The 22,286-nt window shown below is 38.8% G+C and overlaps 2 protein-coding genes and 2 long non-coding RNA genes across 5 annotated transcripts in view; all 4 read right to left on the reverse strand.

The window, feature by feature from the left end:
• Window positions 1-389: 389 nt before the first annotated feature.
• LOC131681777 (uncharacterized) lies at window positions 390-879 on the reverse strand. Its single transcript, XR_009303979.1, has 4 exons — window positions 781-879; window positions 640-721; window positions 511-577; window positions 390-450 (listed from the first exon to the last, which is right to left on the reverse strand). It is a non-coding gene; the product is annotated as an uncharacterized LOC131681777 (long non-coding RNA).
• Window positions 880-995: 116 nt separating this feature from the next.
• Window positions 996-6,836, reverse strand: LOC131680508 (uncharacterized). The gene has a single exon (XM_058961218.1). It carries the CDS (start codon window positions 6,834-6,836, stop codon window positions 996-998), a length of 5,841 nt encoding a protein of 1,946 aa, XP_058817201.1.
• Window positions 6,837-6,992: 156 nt separating this feature from the next.
• LOC131683151 (uncharacterized) lies at window positions 6,993-7,408 on the reverse strand. The gene is made up of 3 exons (XR_009304403.1): window positions 7,243-7,408; window positions 7,102-7,183; window positions 6,993-7,039 (listed from the first exon to the last, which is right to left on the reverse strand). It is a non-coding gene; the product is annotated as an uncharacterized LOC131683151 (long non-coding RNA).
• An 11,142-nt stretch (window positions 7,409-18,550) lies between these two features.
• LOC131683433 (GRAM domain-containing protein 2B-like) overlaps window positions 18,551-22,286 on the reverse strand; it is a 40,356-nt gene continuing 36,620 nt past the window's right edge. For both annotated transcript variants that reach the window (XM_058965419.1, XM_058965418.1), the window contains exons 6-9: window positions 21,863-22,235; window positions 21,466-21,794; window positions 21,289-21,408; window positions 18,551-19,207 (exon numbers count right to left, since the gene is read on the reverse strand). In XM_058965419.1, coding sequence (XP_058821402.1) covers window positions 19,061-19,207; window positions 21,289-21,408; window positions 21,466-21,794; window positions 21,863-22,235 — 969 coding nt within the window. In that variant the 3' untranslated portion in view covers window positions 18,551-19,060. The remainder of the gene's footprint in view (window positions 19,208-21,288; window positions 21,409-21,465; window positions 21,795-21,862; window positions 22,236-22,286) is intronic.

Genomic DNA, 22,286 nt, shown 5'->3' on the forward strand with positions numbered 1-22,286 from the left:
TTCTCACTGTGAGGTCATTTTCTGAAAAGGTCGATATCGAAATAATCGCGTTGAGGTAGTATGTTATAAAGAGTTGCCATTTCAGTTCTAGTTCTCAGATCGTCATGAAACTTTGAATAAACGCTAATAATGATATGTACTACAATTGTTAGCAAAAGCTTTTTCCAATTTTTTGGGCCAGCACAAATATAGTCCCTAAAAGGAAATTAAATTTTTCCATACATAATGCATTGCATCAAGAGCTTAAAATTTTTTCACATGGCATTAGTATTAAGTGGAATGTCTGCCTATTTCAAGGGGCATTTTTTTCGTTTTTCCTTTGATTTGATTTGATTTGATTTTCGAAATTTTTCGTAAAGATGTCCCATGCTAATTGATCAATATTGTTCGGACCTCTAGTTCGGACAACTAAATTTTAATAGCAGCCTTTTCTGTGTTAGCAGCTTTAAACTATAAACAAATTCATTTTATTAAACGGAGATCTGATTGAATTTATCCATTTTCACTTACATGAATAGTTTTCCTTTTGACACCTTTTCCTCGATACTAGCTATGCGTGGTGGCACTTGGACTGCCACTATTAATAATAATATAATTGAATAACATTAAATATGTAAAGACGTTTTGTATTCAACTTACATAACCGTTGCTTAGACAATTCAATTAATAATCGGCTTTAGTTTTGTCCTATTGACCATTCCACGCGGTAAGTTAAGAAATGCTGATCATGGGAGAATTCAATTATATTCCTGGCTTTGAAAAGATTTTAAGTCTACTTACAGATACGATGGATCGATCAATAGAAATAATTTAACTAGATTAATATTAATAATTTGAATGCTATATACTCGAAATTTCACCGCAAATTATGGATAACCGTCCTAGTCACAACGAGACACTAGCTATCTTTTACCAAATTCGACTGTGGTTCTTTAAATCTCACTCTCCACTGTCATTCGTTTGGGGCCTGACTTTCCGGGTAGGTAAGAGTACATTCAATGCCTGTCTAGTACTGCATTATTAGCAATAGGGTCGATCGACGTGTGCCCAACGGTGCTTACATAGCCCCGCCCCGTAACTCTGGGTAGCTCCTCCTTAGCGCCAGATTTACGTTCCTGAACCTCCAGCACCGCTAGTTTGCTAATCGGTATTTTTAGTACTCCATTACTGGTTTTTACCATTGCCTGTCGGATCCGTCCATCAGATCCTTTGAATACCTCCATAACTAAACCGCGAACCCAGCACTTCCGATTCGCTCCTTCTGCTATATATACCAAGTCACCGCATTCGACTGGTTCTGCTTCTGTATACCATTTCGATCTTTGATTGAGTGTAGGAATATATTCCGCAATCCACCTCTTCCAGAAGCTGTCTGCTAATAGTTGTGACCGCTTATAGTTGTCCCGGAGTGATGCAGCTTCGCTGGTTGGTCCCGTAGTTTGTCCTCCATCATAGGCTGTTACCACTCGCAAAAAGTGGTTGGGTGTAAGTGCCTCCATCGATCCTGATTCCAGGGACAAATAAGTCAGCGGACGCGTATTGATGAGATCCTCCGCTTCGGCCAAGCTAGTCAGCAACACTTCGTCGGTTAGCTTCTTCCCATCGTCGAATGCCTTCAATGCTTCTTTTACTGACCTTACAAGTCTTTCCCACACCCCGCCCATATGTGGTGCTGAGGGTGGGTTAAAATTCCATCTTGTTCGACCATCGGTAAACGTTTCTTCACAATCTGCATTCACTCGTTCTACTTCTTTACTCGCGCCATGAAAGTTTGTACCGTTATCGCTAAAGAATTCGATCGGCATCCCTCTACGGCACGCAAATCTCCTGATAGCCATTATACAGGATTGAGTTTTCAAACTATGCACCACTTCGAGGTGAACGGCACGCGTTGTTAAACACGTAAAGAGAGAAACCCAGCGTTTTTCATTGCGACAACCTACTGTTACTGTCACTGGTCCGAAATAATCAACGCCCGTGTAACTGAATGGTCGACGGTGAGGAGTTACACGTTGGACCGGAAGGGGTGCCATTCTGGGTATAGCTGGTTGACTTTTAGCCACTTTACACCTTACACAAGCCCTCATCACTCGCTTTAAAGCAGCGCGCAAACAAGGAATGACGAATCGTTGCCTAAGTTCGTTTACCGCTGTTTCCATGTATGCATGACCCAACTTCTGATGATAGAAAGCTAGAAGTTTACTCGTCACTGGATGATCCTTTGGCAGGATGATAGGGAATCGAATTTCAAAAGGAACCATAGTGGCGCGCTCTGCTCTACCTTCCATTCGCAATACCTTTTGTTCGTCTAGGAACGGGGATAGCTTATAGAGTTGACTGTTTTTGTCAAGTGGTACCCACTCTTCTTGCGGACGTTCCTGATTTTTTAGTAGTATTCTAACCTCGTCTGGGAAACAATCTGCCTGTACCGTACGCCACAAATGCGTTTCTGACTTTTGATATTCTTCTCTTCTCAGCGAGGCAGGGATAGCTGGTACAAGCCTTTTTACCAGTCCTTTTGTCCTATTTGAGAGGGGAAGCGCTTCGATGGCCTGACCTTTCACTCTTCTACGACAATTGGAGATGAATCGAAACAGATAAGCGACTGCTCTCACCATCACCGTCCAGCGAGAGAATCGACGTGGATCTATCATAGACTCTGGAACGAAGATTCCGTGGAAAAGAACAGCAGCACGCATCTCCTCTATTGTTTCGGGTTCTACTTTCTTATGGTTTGGCCAAGCCTCCTTTAGTTGGTAGAGATAGTCAGGTGCACGAACCCATGGCCCATCCGATCGCCAGCTATGGTTTCTATCCCACTTCGTAACCATGTCTGCTACGTTTAATTTCGAGGGCACATGGCGCCACTCGCAAAGCTTAGTGAGACTATGAATCTCTCCAACCCGAAAGGCGACAAATTGTTTGTATTTGCGTTGGTCGGATTGTATCCAAGAATGTACAACCTGTGAATCCGACCAAATGAACCGCTCCGATATTTCCAAAGTGTGGTTCTCGTGTACGAAGTTCATTAGTCTTGCTCCTAACAGTGCTGCCATCAGCTCCAATCGAGGTATCGATAACAATTTCAATGGTGCGACCTTTGACTTGGCCATTACTAAAGAGCAGATGGGTCCAGATGTAGACATAATGCGGAAATAAGCGACGGCTCCGTATGCATTTTGGCTTGCATCTACAAAAACATGCAGCTGTAGAGTCGTATAGTCCAAATTGAGTCCACCTTGAAAGTAATATCGTGGGATCCGTATTTCCTCAACTTCTTGCAACCTACTGACCCAGCATCTCCATTTTTCCACCGCATCATCATTTATTTCGTCATCCCACTCACAGCCAGTACGCCACAAGTCCTGTAGCAAAATTCGGCCAAAGATTGTAAATGGGATTAAGAAACCTTGGGGATCAAACAGGCTCATCATACAGCTTGCTACCATCCTTTTCGTCGGCCGTTGTTCACCGTTCAGATATCGTAACAAATCATCCCTCATTCTGCCCGAGAATGTAAATGCGTCGGTGCCAGTGTTCCATACGATGCGCAGAACCCGTTCGTAACCCGTCGTTTTATTTTGGTTGAAGTGTACATGTTGGTCAATCGTCGTTTCACCTAACGCGCTGATAACTTCAATGGAGCTAGACATCCAATTGCGGATCTCAAAACCAGCTTTTGAATGAATAAATCTGACCTCTTTTGCACGCCGTATAGCGTCGTCAATCGTCGATGCACTGTCGAAATAATCATCGACGTAATGATTCTCCACAATTGCTTTCGCTGCCTCAGGGAACTGCTCCGCAAACTCAGCCGCATTCTTATTTTTAACAAATTGCGCAGCACACGGGGAGCAAGTCGCCCCGAACGTGGCGACGTCCATAATGTAGACGTCCGGTTCAGCCGCAGGATCATTCCGGAAAAGGAATCTTTTAGCAGATGTATCCTCTTTCCGTACACGCAACTGGTGATACATCTCTTTGATGTCCCCACCGAATCCGACCGCAAACTCTCGAAATCGACATAGAACTGTGGGAAGGGGTGTGAGCATGTCTGGACCCTTGAGCAATTTGGAATTTAATGAAACGCCAGATACGGTGGCAGCCGCGTCCCAAACCAAGCGTACCTTTTCCGGTTTCTTAGGGTTCAATACGATATTCAAAGGCAAATACCAGACTTTGTTCCGATCGTGTATGGCTAGCTCTTTTGGTGTGGCCTTATGAGCGTAACCTTTTTGCTGGTATTCCACTATCTGTTGTCGAACGTTTTCATATAATGCCTCATTCTTCAACAGTTTCCTTTCGAGACATTTCAACCTGCTGAATGCCATTCTGTAGCTATCAGGAAAGCTAGGGTCATCAACCTTCCATAACAATCCTGTCTCGAATTGGTTCCCATTTCGTACTGTAGTCTTCTCTAAAATTGCTCTTGCTCTAATGTCCTCATCTGACTCTGGAAGTAGGGCCATTGAAATGCCTGTTTCGTCGAGAGCATATTGGCTTCTCAGAAGGTCATGAAGATTTTGATTTGACACGCTGTAACAAGCGTGATGACCAACGAAACTAACGTCCGATACACCTTTTCCGTGGGGGCCATATATCGTCCAACCAAGCTTAGACATAACAGCAATAGGCTCCCCAGCATCACCAATGCGTGTCTCGAGCGGAGCGTACAAATGTAGGTCCTTTAGACCGATAAGAATTTTTGGAATTCCTCGATAATCAGTCACGGGTAGGTCATGCAGATGCCCATACTGCCTAACTACATCCGCGAAATGAATTGTTTGCTCTGGGAGCTTCAGCTCGTTCACCGTGTGGGCGTTTTTTATGTGAAATCTAGTTGACGAACCTTTCGCCGAAATCGACAGATCCACATTCTGTGATTCCTTTTCTAGTCTTGAAACACCCGCTGTCCACAGAATACGCAGAGGTTGAACGGTTCCTCGTACGTTCAAGTAATTAGCGATAGACCTATCCACCAACGTATACGAAGCTCCTTCGTCTAGAAAGGCAATTATCTCAATCGATTTGCCTCCGTTGTGTAGCGTGACGGGAACCATCCTGAAAATCACCGGTTGCGTTGCGCGAACATCGTGAGTGTTGCAGTTTGTAAATGCTTCAGGATTATCCGTATGTAAAAGAGTATTGTGTCGTTCTTTACAGTTGCCCACGTTGCACTTGAAGTTCAATTTACAGCGGGCTGAACCGTGCTCATTCAGACACAGTCTGCATAGCTGTGATTTTTCCACTGTTTCTAATCGTTCCTCCACTTTCAACTTACGAAATTCCTCACAATTGCGAAGGCGGTGATCAGTGCGACTACAAATTTTGCATGGTTTCTTGTTGTTCGTGTATCCGCTATTTTTCACAATGCTATGCGTATGCAAGTAACCCTTGTCTTCCTTGAACCGCACTATCGGTTTATTTGTTCGAAACTGCAACTGTGGTTCCACAAACAGTGTCGCTTCGCTTGCTTCGGATACAATGTCCGAAAGAAAATCAGCTAATGTACGTAAGGTGACGTTTTGTTGCTGTCTCTTGAAACGAATCCAATCAAGCTTTGAACCGGAAGGGAGTTTCTCGACCAATTCTCTTATTAACATTGGATTCACTAAATGGTCGTTCATATGGGTGGCCTCTAAATGGTCGACAAGCTGCTGAACCAAAATGCCAAAATTTATAAACGTTTCCAGCCGATCCGACCTCGGAGGATCTGCTTTCCGAACTTTACTCAAAAGCGTGTTCAGCAGTTGTTCCGGTCTTCCGTACAATAACCGAAGCGTTTCTATCACCATCGGCACTGAATCTGGCAGCAACAAACGACTACGGACAGCCTCCAAAGCTGATCCTTTTAAACATTCCTGGAGTCTAGCTAGATTTTCCACATTCGAAAAGCCACACGCTTGATTCGACGTCTCAAAACTACTCACGAACATGGGCCATTCCTCGCATCGCCCTGTGAAGATAGGAAGTTTCCTGGCCAAAAATTGTTGAGCTGATAACTGAGCTTTCGTCGGCCCGATCAAGTGTGTGACATTTTCTATTTCCTCGCCTTCCTGCTCCTCTTCGTGTTTCGACGAGCTGGTTTCATCATTGTTGTCCATTCCCTCTTCATGTAGATGGCTGATACTACACGGGTTATTGAACGAAGTTAGTGGGTTTCGTAACGGTGTTTCTGTGTTCGGCGTCGAGTTCTTCGGGTAAGCTCCGCGGGGGTCAGCCGTAGTTGCTGCGCACGAACAGTTGACCTTCATCGAGGGTTTGCTTCGTCCTTTGCGCGTATCAGAGTTCAGATGACAAAGTTTAGCGGCTCCTTTCACTTTTAATGCCTTAAATTTAGCATCAAACTCATCGCGCATGCTCTGCTGTTGAATCTGAAAAGCTTTTTGAATAGCTAATTGCTCATCCAACTGCTGTTTTTCGAACGTTAGCTGCATTTGCATTCTCTCCTTTTCTGCTTCCTGTTTCATAAGGTGTAGGTTTTTCTGCAGCTCTAGACGTTTTGCAAATACAGCTCGCTCAATTGCAATCTTCTGCTCTTCAAGCTTTGCCTCCTCTTCTAGCTCCTTCAAGCTCTCTTGGAGACCGCCGAGTTGATTTTCAGTGGACTGAACCGTAGTAACCGCGGTGAGGGCGATCTGGTTCTCTTTGATCGAAACACAGGTGGGGCAACACCAGGAGTTATCTTTCACCTCCGGCCCTGCGTCGACACATTCATAGTGGAAGAATCGCTGACAATGATCACAAAACGGCAAATCCTCATCTTGCTGCACTGTTGCATTGCAGGTTCCGCAGCAATAGCCAGTCTTGTTGAGGTTATGTCCGATTTTATTCATTTTAAAGTTTTGTTCGGACCTCTAGTTCGGACAACTAAATTTTAATAGCAGCCTTTTATGTGTTAGCAGCTTTAAACTATAAACAAATTCATTTTATTAAACGGAGATCTGATTGAATTTATCCATTTTCACTTACATGAATAGTTTTCCTTTTGACACCTTTTCCTCGATACTAGCTATGCGTGGTGGCACTTGGACTGCCACTATTAATAATAATATAATTGAATAACATTAAATATGTAAAGACGTTTTGTATTCAACTTACATAACCGTTGCTTAGACAATTCAATTAATAATCGGCTTTAGTTTTGTCCTATTGACCATTCCACGCGGTAAGTTAAGAAATGCTGATCATGGGAGAATTCAATTATATTCCTGGCTTTGAAAAGATTTTAAGTCTACTTACAGATACGATGGATCGATCAATAGAAATAATTTAACTAGATTAATATTAATAATTTGAATGCTATATACTCGAAATTTCACCGCAAATTATGGATAACCGTCCTAGTCACAACGAGACACTAGCTATCTTTTACCAAATTCGACTGTGGTTCTTTAAATCTCACTCTCCACTGTCATTCGTTTGGGGCCTGACTTTCCGGGTAGGTAAGAGTACATTCTATGCCTGTCTAGTACTGCTTTATTAGCAATAGGGTCGATCGACGTGTGCCCAACGGTTCTTACAAATATAATATCCGAAGATGTTGATTTGAGCGTTTCTCTGAGGCTCACCACTACCCCAGGTAGCATGTGCTATCAAAAACATCGCGTTGTACATGTTTTCAATTGATATAATGTCCGAAAAGAGTGATAAGTGTTATAAAGTTATAAGTGTGTTTCTATTCAAATGAACCGCAGGATATTTTAAAGCTTAATCAACGATGTTTCTCGAAATTTGGAAACCCTGATGCGTTTCGTTCGTTTGTTTTGGCAATTTAACCTTTGTTTTGGCAGTTAATAAGTATTGCAAAACCGTGCTTTTTAGCGAACGTATTTATGTGGGACACAACTTTTTCACATGAATTGTCATAACAAACGAACGAAACGCATCAAAGGTTCCAAATTTCGGGAAACATCGTGCATTAAGCTTTAAAACTAACAGCTCGTATACAAATTCAAACGCGCTGTTTAGTACCAAAACACGTGCACATGTTCGCCTGCACAACCGAGCACTATGTGCATGCACGGCATGCTTACACATAGGTTCGTGGAACCAGTGTACGTACACGGATGTTTGAACTAGAGTTTGCACATCGTACGCTTGGGTTCGATGCACGAGGCGAACCTGTATATCGAGACACTTTGATTTGAATTATGGCGCCAATGACATATGAACAAGCATATGGGGGATAGACCACTAGTGAAAAATTGTTCCCAAACCTGAGGGCTAACCCACCAGCAAATGAGTGTTTGGGACCGTGAATAAAAGGTGGAGCTAGTGTTCTGGGAAAATTGCCCGATCGATGTTCTTTGAGGGAATTTTCTCATAGTGTTATGTCTGTTAGTCTGTGCCATTATTACTAATCCTAACGCCAAATTAGGGTTCTCAATACCTGAAAACAGTCAGCATTATTGGACCTTTTTGCGAAATTCTTCATTAACTCAGTAATGAATACAAACATTTGTTTTAGCTCCATATTCTTCAGTTGAGCGATTCACGTTCACCGTAAGCGGCGATAAAACTACGTTGTGGAGTGAAAGACATAGCTCCGTTTATTAAAAATTTTCGAAAGTCTTTGATAATATTCACACAAGTGCTTCGCAATATATATAATGTGGCACAAGGATGTATAAAAAAAATTGATTACCGCAGAACCAAGTTAGAAAAATTCGTAATTCTTCAACGAACTCCTACGCTAAATCTGAATCATATCTGTTGGAGCATGTTTTAGCACAAATGATTCTAAGTTTGTATGGAGTTTACTATGAGAAAATAATACATTTTCATTAAACTCATAAATATGCAGCCTGGTGCCCCTGAAAAATATATTGTATGCTACATTCTATAGATTCAGTCAAGTAGAACAACATAGACAGTTCATAGCTATGACAACTGGTTCATGAGTTATTGCAAAATTAAACTTTCGTTGCCCTGAAAGTTATGAAAATAGCGCTGTCTCTGGATACCCGGCGAGCTGAACCTTCAAACAAGTGCACCTTGACGTATTTGTTGTGGTCACCTGTTATACCGTTGTTGTAAAGCGGAAATATAGTCCAGATGGTGTCATCCGAAACATGTGATCTGAAGGACTTGGGATCGAATTGTAACAGAATTATTTTTATGTATTTTTTGTATAATATACGTTGAGCAAATTAAAATTGGAACGAGACGAGACTGAAGGGGGAAAGATTCCTGTTATTTTGAAGCTCAACTGATGTTCACTATATCCCTGTGGAGCTGGAACTGGAACTGCTATAGAATGCCCCGTGAAGGTAGATTAATTGAGTAAGCCGGGCAATATCCGTCACTATACGCTAGCAAGAGTGTATCCGGCCATGAAGCACGATTTGATTTTAACCAAAACTTTTGAACGAATCATCCACGGATTAAGATTGGAATAGCATCGTGAATATAATACCACGTCAGAAATAACGGTTATCATCTCCCTTATTACTTTATTTGAAACTAATAATTCTACATAATAACGTTCCCGCTTTACAGACAGCAAAAAAAAAATTAAAAAATTAAGAACCGAACTCATGTCCTCCAGATTGTCTATTTATGACGCTCCAGTGGCGGATCCAGGGGGAGGGTCTTAGGGGTCCGGACCCCCTCCGAAAATTTTTAAATTGTTGCGAAATTTTAAATTAGTTTCTATTTTAAATTCTTTCTAAACTCAAAATCATGCCAAACCAGATTCGATGTCCAAAACTGATTTTAATCAAATGAGGTTATTACATATTATGTATTGTACAATGAACATTTCAAAATCTAAATTTCGGACCCCTTCCGATTCACCTACGATGTAGACACTTAAACATTGTATAAAGAATATGTTATGAACCAGAAGTCGTAGCCTATTACACTCTTCCTGGAAGTTGTATACGGTACTCGTATTTATCGAAATTAGCATAGCATATATGTTTAGAATACATAGGAACGTGTCTATGAAATATTAAATAATGTGGATCGTTTATCCATGTTAAATCACATACAAACTAAACCATTTGTCGCATTTGTGCTAAAATATAAAGCAAACTTTCAAATCAACATTTTGCATGGTTGAATGAGGTCGTATAGCTAGTAGTTTTAGATCGGTTTTACTGAATTCCAAAATGTGTGCCACCCACATCCTTATTAATAAAAGTAGATGTTTTTTCATTTGTCTAAAATTGCATTAGGGTCCTAAAAGTGATATGTCCAAATATGCAAGGCGGCAATCTATCTATCTATCTATCTATAACCGATTGCCGTAAAAATTTGTACATAGTAGGCATTTGTTATGGAGCGTGTCTGTGTGCTATCAGTTGGAGATTGTCTGCCTGCCGATGGCGATTGATGGCGCTTCGGAACAAATTGTGTTTCCCCCCTATCGCAGCTACGCGATATTCAAATTTTCAATTTTGCCGCAACGCCTGTTATGCATACCCTGAGCGTATTGAAAACTTTTTTTCATATATATTATTTTCTATTTGGTTATATTGTTTTGTTTGCATTACATTTCCAATTTAGTATATTGGGTGTTCAGCCACAAGTGGTGACTTTTCATCCCTATTGTTTACATGATTCGGTTAATTATTATTGAGATATAATATGTTTTCGCAGTTAAGTGATTTTTACAGTAGGAAGTTTTAAACCTACTTGTCATGTGAATATGGATCTAAACAAATCTTATAAACTAACTTAAAAACTATAAAGAGAGCTAATCGTTGCAATTGGTGATTGCAACGATTTTTGTCGGAAGTTGCTTATAATACTGTTCGTCATAATTTCCAATGTTTCTATGTTTGCGAGTCTGTGCAACTCGTTTGTTCTAAACCAGGGAGGACGCTTCAAAATCATTTTCAGAATTTTATTCGGAATCCTTTGAAGCGTTTTCTTCCTAGTAGCACAACAACTTGCCCAGATTGGCACTGCATATAGCATTGCCGTTCTAAATATTTGTTTATAAATTAATAGTTTGTTCTTTAGGCAGAGCCTAGAATTCCTACTTATAAGAGGGTATAAACATTTTATATATTTGTTGCATTTTGATTGGATTCCTTCAATGTGATCCTTAAAAGTGAGTTTTTTATCGTAATTCAAACCCAAGTATTTAACTTGATCTGACCACGTTAAATTCAAACCATTAAATTTAATAATGTGGTTATTATTTGGTTTAAGAGAAGAAGCTCTTGGCTTATGCGGAAACACAATCAATTGTGTTTTTGCCGCATTAGTGGAAATTTTCCATTTTTTCAGGTAATCATTGAAAATAGCTTCGTTGCAGTCGACTGCAAATAATACGAAGGCTCCTACCAATGGCTGAAATGCGAATATCATCACAGAAAAGTGACTTTTTACAGCCTGTAGGTAGATTTGGAAGATCAGAGGTAAAAATATTGTATATGATTGGTGCGACGCTTGATCCTTGAGGGACGCCTGCTATAACGGGTAGCTTATTATAATTACAATTCTAATAAGAAACCTGTAGGGTACGGTTAGTTTTTATTTTTAATTATCTTTATTATGTAAATTGGAAAATGGAAATCCCACATTTTGGCAATTAATCCTTTGTGCCAAACACTGTCGAAAACTTTTTCGATGTCTAGAAGATCAACTCCAGTGGAATAGCCCTCTGAGATATTTGCCTTCATCATGTTAGTTACTCTCACAAGTTGATGAGTAGTTGAATGTCCAATACGAAATCCAAACTGCTCAGGAAGAAAAATAGAATTCTCATTGATATGTGACATCATTCTAGTTAGTATGATTTTTCAAATAATTTACTAATAGAAGAGAGTAGACTAATTGGTCTGCTGGGTTTTTATCTGGCTTCAAAATAGGAATAACCTTGGCATTTTTCCATCTTTCAGGGAAGTATGCTAATTCAAAACATTTGTTGAATATTTTGACCAAGTATCTCATGGTGATTTCGGGAAGGTTTTTGAGAAGAATGTTGAAAATTCCATCGTAACCTAAAGCTTTCATATTTTTTTTACTTTTTCATGATGGATTTGATCTCATCATAGTTTGTTTCAACAATATCGTCTAGAGACAATAGTTGATTTGAAACGTTTTCATATTTTTGTAAGACTTTGGTTTCAATAGAACTCACAACGTTGAGATTAAAATTATGGACGCTTTCAAACTGCTGAGCAAGTTTTTGAACTTTTTCTTCGTTTGTAAGAAGTGTGTGGTCACCTTCCTTCAAAGCTGGAATTGGTTTCTGAGGTTGCTTAAGAACCTTAGAAAGTTTCCAGAAAGGTTTACAATTAGGCTTCATTTGTTCAACCTCTTTCGCGAAATTATCATTTCTTAAGAGAGTGAATCTATTCTTAATTTCTTTTTGTAGATCCTGACAGATACATTTCATAGCAGGATCACGAGAACGTTGATATTGACGTCTTCGAACATTCTTCAAGCGAATCAGAAGCTGAAGATCGTCGTCAATAATAGGAGTATTAAATTTTTTCTGTGTTGTTGGTACTGATAAATTTCTAGCATCAACAATAGAATTACTTAAATTTTGTAATGCCGTATCAATGTCAGCTTTATTTTGTAAATCAAGGTCATGATTAAAATTATTCTCAATATAAGATTTGTACCTTTCCCAATTCGCTTTGTGATAATTGAACACTGAGCTAATGGGATTGGAAACAGCTTCTTGAGAAAGTGAAAAAGTTACTGGAAGATGATCAGAATCAAAGTCAGCATGTGTAATCAATTCGCTACAAAGGTGACTTTGATCTGATTTGGATTCCTTACAGAAAAATAGCACGTAGGACCATTCGGGAACAAAATTGAATAATAACCAACAGAGCAATCATTAAAAAGTAGTTTACCGTTGGGATTGCTTTGAACATAATTCCAGGCTCGGTGTTTGGCGTTAAAATCACCGATTATGAAGAATTTCGACTGATTTCTTGTATGTTTGTGTAAGTCTCCTTTCAAGAAATTATAGAAATTCATTGTTGGGAGAAACAGCCAAAAACTGATTTAAGGAACCCCTACTAATACATAGATATATATCTCTCATACAAACATGTAGATAAAAATAACCCTTAATTAAGTTACTCAAACTTAACCGTTACACAAGGTTGCGAAAGAAAAATATTTTTTAAATGATAAACAAAAAATGTTTCTGGAAATGGTAGTACCCCCTTAAGAAAAGTGTAAGTGCTAGCCGATTTATAGGTATAATCAAACTTCAAACTCAAGCTTGACACCTAATCGCAAAAAACAACACTAAGAGCTAAAAACTACTTTTGTTCACCATTTTTCAGATAGTGACCACGGCACTATGGGTCACAAGGGCGGGTTTTCGGTACAAAAATCGATAGCTCCCAAACGGTTAATTTTATAGAAATTATGTCTGAGAGAATATTTTTGGAAATTGAATTAGCTTTCTTATAAAGCAAAATGTAACTAGGATGGTCCTCTCGAACATTCTTTTCGAATTTTTTTTGAAATGTATGAATATGTATAAAGTGTATATCTATGTTGTCAATTTCGACAGATACTTTCAAAAAACTGCAAAAAGCACCATTTTTACACATTCAAACATCCATATCTTGGAAACTAAACATAAGAATCAAAAACAAATTAATAGCGTTCTGTCTGGGTGATAGGCCTTTCATTTCCAATTGGTTTGGAAAAATCGGTTTAGCCATTGCTGAGAAACACGAATGAGAGTTTATCCGTTACATGCACACACACACAGACATTGTCCCAAATCGTCGAGCAGAGTCGATTGGTATATAAGACTCGGCTCTCCGGGCCTCGGAAAAAATCTTGAAAGTTTGAGCGAATTCTATACATTTCTTTTATAAAACGTGTAAAAATAGGGTGAAATGTGGAACCAGGGCCTACAACTCTCATATCCATTCAATGAACGATGAAACCCACTGGATTCACCTTCCTCTTTTTGCTGCCTGCTTCGTTACTAAATACGAACAAAGTAAAACAATAAAGACACCACCCCTTCTTCCTTTTTTTGATCAGTTTTCTAAAAGGTTACTAAAATGGGTTGTCGGCACCCAAACATGGTCGGTTGCCGGCACCCCATTTTTTTGTGGCAAATGCTCTCAATCACCTAATCAATAAGGGTGTTTTGGAACGGGCTTTACGAATAGATACCAGAGATCAATCTTTGGCACCATTCTGTAAACCAGGAAGGCGACTTCCGGTTTAGCGTTTTACATTTACATGAAGAAAACCCACCTGGTCGTGTTTTCACCGCTAGGTATCACTGTATATACCAGTTTGTCACGACCTGACAATTTGGTTGGGGGTGGGAGCGGTTGTTAGCCTGAAGCCACCCTCCCCCTTTGGCTGACTTCTATCTGATCTGTCAGAAGCTTTGTTAAAAAATGCGCTGCCTAACACTAACTCAATTGTAGTGAATGCGATCCGTCAGTGATTTCACATACACATATTGTGGTTCTGATGAAGAATGATGTTCATAATGCCTTTGATGGCTGTTGAAATGAATAAATTTCCTTTTCTCTTTGAATCTTGATGATCATCATTCATATTTTTCCATTTTTAGTAAATTTTCTTAGGGTGCCGACAACCGACCACATTTTTCAAAATGGTAAAAAATTACCATTTTACTAAATTGTTAATAATTTTTTTCAAGTTGCCAGAATAAATTAAATTCTTTCATAAGTTATTATCTAAGGCCTCTAGCTTTCCATTGGTATGCTTATTCACATATATTATTCAACTGGAGTAATGTTGTGAGCCCAAAACAAAAGTGTGCCGACAACCGAACACATTCCCCTAATGCAATCAATTTAATTTAAAGTCTGAATATTTATTCTCCGTCTTCCACTCTTCTTAGACACACAAGAAAATCATTTGGATTCTATTGGAAATGCAGCTAAGAATCACATGAAATTCCCATAAAAATTATAGTCATTTAATCTAGAAGGTATGTGACATTTCAATGGAAAGTAACTGAATTTCACATAAAATTTACATGTAGTCAACATAGGTTTTAATCAGATTTAAAACAAAATATTCTATTTGCTGCACTTTAACAGTTTGAAGACACATCAAGACTGAAGCGACCTACATACCATTACAGACCAAAGGCACTAAAAACGTTTACAGACCTGGTGTTAATATCAACGGATTTCGGATGAAAATAGAACAGCAATTTTATTTAATTTTATTCTTTTATATTGCATATTGCACTAAACGTAACAAAATTACCGAAGGATACCCTCAAATGATTTCAGAAAAAATACAGAAAAAGCCAGCCGGTAATTTATTAGTCATAATTGCTTTCCCGTGTTACATATTTTCTGAACTATTTCTGCAACATGTTCCTATCACAGTAACAGCCAACGAAATGTTTGATTTAGTTGTATTCGAAAACATTGAACTCACGTAGAATACAAAGCAAAATGTACAAAACAAGTTCAAGTCGTCCAAACTTATCAATTCAATGTGGCAAAGAGGTGAGCACTGCGGTTTGTTTTGTTCAGAAAACATTAAAACGTTCTGGATTACTATATGATTATACGACGCTCAGTTCCTCTGGATAAATACTCGACATCACTATCGTTTGTTTACCATTATCTGTCAGTGCCATTCCAATCGAGCACGAGGCAGATTCGTAATGTGACACGTTTTTTTCACCGATTGAAAAATAGTTCTTGATAATGAAATGAAAGTTTAGATTTTTTTATACTGAAAAAATGAACCGTTCAAAACTGTAAAACTTTCTTGTTCGAGTGTGCAAAATAGTGAAGTCAGTTTAGTGAAAACGTCAGCATCGGTATCGGTTTGTTACTGATTTGCAGTCAGAATCGTCACCCGGGTCCTCGCCCACGCCTTCTTCGTCAACTACATCTCAAGTTTTTCATTGCTGTGGTAACCCAGCTAAGCGGAATGCTCGGAGAAAGAAGTCTGTTGGTGGTGTCATCACCCAAATAAATCTGGTGAGATCAATCCGATTTATATTAATTTCCATTATCCATTTGGTTGAATATATTAAATCACTCCAAACCCACATCCCATTTCCTTCCCTACTAACAAAACCTAACATCCGTAATACCTATGGAGATTGCGTGTGTTCCCCGTATCTTCTTAAGTAGGTATTCAACTAACATTCTCTTCCCTTTAGCGATCGTAAGGACATGGCCAGGTGTGCAGTGAACTATACTGTCGTATAAAAATGCTTTGCTATGCTATGCTAGTGTCATTCCCATCGAGCAAGAAACCTGTCAATGGCCCGCGTTCGAGAAAGATTAGAAGAGATTTTCTTCGGATAGAGTGGTTTTGACATGTCTCGTGCTCGATTGGAATAAACAAACGATAGAGATGGCAAGTATTTATCCATAGGGATTCAGCGTCTTTACATAACAACGTTGCTAAAACGCGTGCCAGAAAACATTACACTGAATGGCTCGCCAAAGCATGTTGCGTTGTAATGGGCATCAAGCCAGTCCTTCGTCAGATACCGGTACAGAAATACTACATTGCTTCTTCCAAGTTGACATTTTCAAAAGCGCAAGAAAGGGAAGTATTGTACACTCAACCGCATAAAAACATTAATGTTTTGTGTTTTGTCAAGTAGTTGGTAAAAGGTACACTGTAGATATATTTATTATTAAAATAAGAATCTCTTCTATCTAATTCGAAAAGCACATCAATTACAAAACGAATCTAGCGATCACGATACGATACGATTTCTAAATAGAATTGGAGTCATATAAACACCTGCGAAAGCGATTGCTAAAAATCTATAGTGCTGAAATCATAAAAAAGATTATTGCCATATTGGCAAATTCTCAATCTTCGCTTCTCGTTTTATTCTCTGGGAAGAATGCCTTAAAATTTTTATCGTTCGCACAAATGCTATGTTCCGATTATACACAGAAACGTTAGTGGTGATACAGTGAAGACCCGATGTTATCAGTCCCCGATTTTGCCTACCTGCGATTTTGTCTACTCCCGATTTTGTCAGCTTTTTGACCCGATTTTGTCAACCTCATATGAAAATCCGTTTGATGGGCTCTAGCAGACGAACCAAGAACATTCAAGAAAATCCATTCTTGAGCATATTTATCTAATCTTTGAGATGCAAAAATAAAAATGGGATATTTTTAAATTTTGTGGTGTAAGACCCCTTCAAAGGAAATTTATGCTAAATAATCTGAAAGGTTTAGGAAGCTATCTCTAGGGACTAAAGAAGAGTAATTAAACAGCTTCGGTTCATTAATGAAAAAAAGTCCCAACTTTGTCAATTTCTCGTTTTGTCAGCCTAAAATTCAACCAAGGGGTTTGCTATAAATGAGTCTTCACTGTATCACGAACGCATCGGAGGTGATCGATGAATGAAAGCAGTACAGGGGTGACATTGGGCATCACGAAAAAAAGGTTTATTCTACATAATCTTGTATGAAAAAGTTGCCACGACATGATTGCCTATTGCGGTTCCAGAAATCATCGTGGGGATTCGCGAAACTGACATTTCCAGCACAGGAGCTTACGGAATTGCAAGAGACCAGATAACTAAGGAACAATAAAACCTCGTTCAAACTCTACGGACAGGTATTGGTTAGATCGCTGGAGGACTTCGAAGATTTAGAAAAAGGAAGCATCGAAAGGGTTGGATGTAGAGTGGTTGAAAATGGTTGCAACTACCACTTGACGATATAGCGACAAACTTTTCCTAAATGTGAACCAAATATTCTCTAAGTTTGTACAATTGTACAAAATCAGCTAAGGCAAATTATACGATAATGGATCGCACGATGCGTTATGTCTGACTATCAGCGGCACTCTCGACTCGAGAGTCTCGAGCATCTTATAAAAAGCACAATCGCTTTGAAAAGTTTTATTAAAAGAGCGAGAACTGACAAGAGTAAAATGATTTTACGGAAAACCGTTCCCAATATGATGTTGATATAGTGATATGAAACTTTGGGACGAAAAAACGATGGAAACTCGATGGCCAAAATTACTTTAAAGTGATACAGGTGCCCAAAATAGTATTGTAAATCCATAAGTGTTTAACAAAACATTTGTAACTTATCCCACCGCTGTATTATGCATTCGTACCGAAGAAACAAATTTTAATGACATTAGTGTGTCAGTTTGACAACGTAAAATACAAGGAAATGAACACAATCAATTAATGTAATTATTGCAGAGAAATGCACAACCAATTATTATATTTCTGTATTTTAAATAGTAGTAATCTATAAATTGGCACTGGTTAAAAACTACTATACTATACTGAGTAAAGCCACAACTTCTAATCGCAGTCTATTATGAATTTTCAAACGATTTGAACGTGAAATAGAAAACAGAGAAATAAAGATTAGATTTGTAGCTTGGTTTCAAACACCCCAAATGTTCAGAACAGAGTATATAAAACAATGTATGGGCAACTATACTAGCAAGATAGCAAGTTCTACTACAGATTCATTCCGAAGATATTGAATGCTACACCGAAACACTTCGTTTTGACTCTGGTAACTCCGAAGAAGTGTTTGATCTCACGATCAACAAAACCACATTTCTCGACTGAAGCGTATCAAGGAGAAACATTCACTTTTTGATCTGTGATAACGTGAATTTATTTTATTGAAAACATCAAGCCCACATCCTATATCCTACAACTGACCCTTTGACCTAGATCAAGATAATGTTTTCTTATGACTAGTTTGATTTATATTTCTTTTGTTACTTCAGGAGTATCGTACAGGAAAACAATCATCATGATCAGTAATTCAAATCAAAATTTGCATATTATTTTGTCCCACAAAAGAATAGATTTAAAAAGAAACAGACTAACTACCCTTTTGCTGGCTCACATTTATCTATCGACTGTCTTTTATATGCCTGTTAACTTTTTTTCTGCTGTCAATAAGTGACCGAACCAGCGCATGTTTCTTGTTTTGTAACTTTTTGTTCTACAGTGTTATGTTTAAATGCAATGTACCTTCACAAATAAATACTTAAAATCATCTATCACAAATATCACGACAATATACAAGATTTTATAAATAAAACAAGAAAATCTACTTTCTACCAAAAGCCTACAATCTAAACAAGATACTCGCTACGTCACATACTCCGAAGCCGTTTCCAGAACCGTACTGTCGGCCGCCAATGATGAGTCGCTAGAATCCGAACCGCCTACCGTTATACCGTACCGCTTAGTAGAATCATGTAAAAGTATGGATAAGGTTTCCAAACTCTTACGAACCTGCAAGATAAGAAGTAGAATATATTGTGTAATTGGCGAACAATTTTCTGAAATTATGTGCAATGTAAACTAGTTCAGATACTTTCATTTCATTCACACTTCGACAATAATTTGCATGTTCGGATGGAGCTCAAGAGTGAATCTTGTGCTTTATTCATTGGTAGTAATTCCATAATGACTAAAACCCACTAAACATAAACGCTGAATTTTCGGAGCATGCAATTATCAGATTCGAGACAAGCGAGCTTGACATTTCACTCTCTAGAAGCACTAAGACCGCATCTTTAACGCTGGAAAATATCCCCAGATCCCAACATTGCAAGATGACGTCATCTGAGTAAAAATGCTAAAAAAATAACAGTTCAGCGAGCTTGTTTACATGGTATTTGAAATTAAAATCATTTCTTGTACTTGGTGTAATCAAAAATTTCCTAGACCATGTAAACAAGCTCTCTGAACAATCAGAAAAGTGAGGTTAAACATAAAGGTTCATAAATAAAAGACTGATTCTTCTCGTCATTAACTAACACCAACTTAATGCTAGTTAGATGAGTCCAAACCAGTACCAAATTGGCGCGAAAATCCAAAAGGTCACACGTCTTGCGTAAACCCTTTAACACCTGGCTGGTACCGAGTGATGTTTCGGTAGTAAGCGCGGAAGTTCATGTTTGCTGATTAGGAATATTGAACTGAAACCGTCTCTTGAGATGAGACTCAAACGCCTGGTACAATACAAAAATTCCCAAATGATAAAATGTTTGGAAAAGACCACCATTTTTTGGTCATCAGGACGCAATGCCTAACGTAAAAGTTGTTTTTTTAGTGTTTCAGATTCTCCTCGACACTAACTAACATCAACTTAATACTAGTTACATAAGTCAAATACTGCATCAAATTGGCTTCAGTCAGGCACTGAAATCCAAAAGTCACGTATCTTGCGTGAACGCTTACGGCCAATTTCTTCACTGGATGAAAACCGGTTTTCGCTGAAAACCAGTTTTCGGAAAGCAATTAGTCGAAAACCGGTTTTCAGCGAAAACTGGTTTTCATCCATGTGAAGAAATTGGCCGTTAAACAACTGGCTGGTATCGAGTGATGTCTTTGAAACACACTGACAAAAAAGCGTTTTGAGCATTCCCAATGCGAGCTTTCAAGTTTATCCCCACGTAGAAAGCACGCAGTACATGAAGTAAGTTCATGCAAAGTTCCACACAGTAAAGACACTTTTTAGTTTCTTTAATGTACGAAGCACTTACAATGTTTCTTTTTGCAACTTTAGGTTGTCTTTTCCAATTGAGGAATCACGGTACAAACAGGCGAACAGACAGATAGACATTACCCGGTGACGGACGTATTGTCCTCAATTTCATTTCAATGACAGCACGAAATGATCAAAAGGAAAGTGAGGTAAATCGTTGTGGAATGATTAGAGCGACTTTCTGAAGACAGCTTATATGTGAAAATTGTTTACACTTATCCTTCCGTCACTAGCGCCAGAGCACTGAGTGCGCATCACGAAATCGTTTCAGGGTTGCAGCGGCTGCTCAGTCAGTAAGCTTTTGCGTGGCTTTCGGACCGTTAAGGGTTTGAATTTCTTATCAATGCAATTGTAATTCAACCTGTTCGCATTGCTTTGCTTAAGGTTGAACAGAGAATGGACAAAAATCGAAAATGAAAAAAACAGTTCATAAAAATCAATCAGCAGTACTGTAACAACATTGAGCTGATTGATTTTTATGAAGATCCAACACACGGTGTGAAAAAAACTGCTTTTTTCGTTTTCGATTTTTGCCCATTCTCTGTCCACCTTAACAAATAACTTAGTTGATGTGCCTTTCTCTCCGGCAAAGATAAAACTAGGAAGGGATAGAATAGTTGTCTTCTTTCTTGAAATGGTAAAATGTCATACTTGGAGACGGGCATAGCCCGGGTGGTAAATTGATTGCGTTGTACGCAGCTCACCTGGGTTCGATTCCCAACCCCGCACATAGGGTTAGAGATTTCTCTAACCCCAAAAGAGGCGAATGACCCTAAGATTAAAACCTCTATAATCAAAATTTAAAAAAATCATGCACACATACCTTTGCAATCTGTTCTAGATTGGAGTTAAGAACTATATGAGCCTCTTCTTTGCTTTTATCCTGCATTTGTTTCTGCCACTTCAGCACTTCTGCATATACATCCATATTATCATCATCTCCCTGAAAACATAGAATGATGATATATGCCATTTCCATTTATCATAAATTCAAACTTACCCATCGGAAGTTGTTCAAATTATAGATGCGTGACTGTAGGTATTGTATTTTGTACATGAGAAAACAGGAGAACAGTGCTAGAACTATTGCTAAAATTATTCCTACATGTATAACACCAAAATCGGAGGGAAAGATTTGTTGTATCCTAGTCCTAAGTCTCGTTAGCATGCTAGGGTTTCCATTACTAATATTACTACTACTTTGATGGGAGTTATCACTAAGCCGAGGGGTCTCTCTGAGAGTGCTACCCGCTGTCTTCAAAATTGCTGCAGATGCTATTAATGCCACCGGCGATTTGATAATTTGCACTGATTTAATACTTTTTGTAGCTGCAAAGAAGATAAATTTCCGTGAAAGGGTTTTTTTAGTTTTTCTTCAGGAATAAAAAACTACTCACCGTCTGAGAATCGCTTAGTGCCATCTATTACTGTAAGCTTATCATTAATAGAGTCACCCGAATCGACTACGTCAGACTTTTTATCTTTCACATGGGAAGAACTTTCATTACCACTAATTGAGCAGCTACTGTCATCCTCCGCCGAACCTTCGGATACTTCAACGTCTGGTGCCTTCTGTGCGATTGGTTCTTCTATTTCCGGCGGTGCCACCGGGCGCCATACACTGCACATTAACCGGTAGGCGGCCTCGCGACTCATAAAGCTACCAAACACGTGTCGATCATCACATGTCTGCACACCCACTGCATTTGGAAACATTTTCGCTGTTTTCTCCTTGGAAATCTTAATCACGGAAACAGTGGGTATCAAAAGCTGGAAATTTAAGCAAATTCTTAGCATTCAAAAGAAATTGCCAAACTCGTT

Source organism: Topomyia yanbarensis, chromosome 2 (assembly GCF_030247195.1).
Source record: "Topomyia yanbarensis strain Yona2022 chromosome 2, ASM3024719v1, whole genome shotgun sequence".
NCBI classification, from domain to species: Eukaryota; Metazoa; Arthropoda; class Insecta; order Diptera; family Culicidae; genus Topomyia; species Topomyia yanbarensis.

Coding starts and splice junctions, on each gene's coding strand:
- LOC131680508 (XM_058961218.1), bottom strand. CDS start 6,836: ATGAATAAAATCGGACATAACCTCAACAAGACTGGCTATTGCTGCGGA.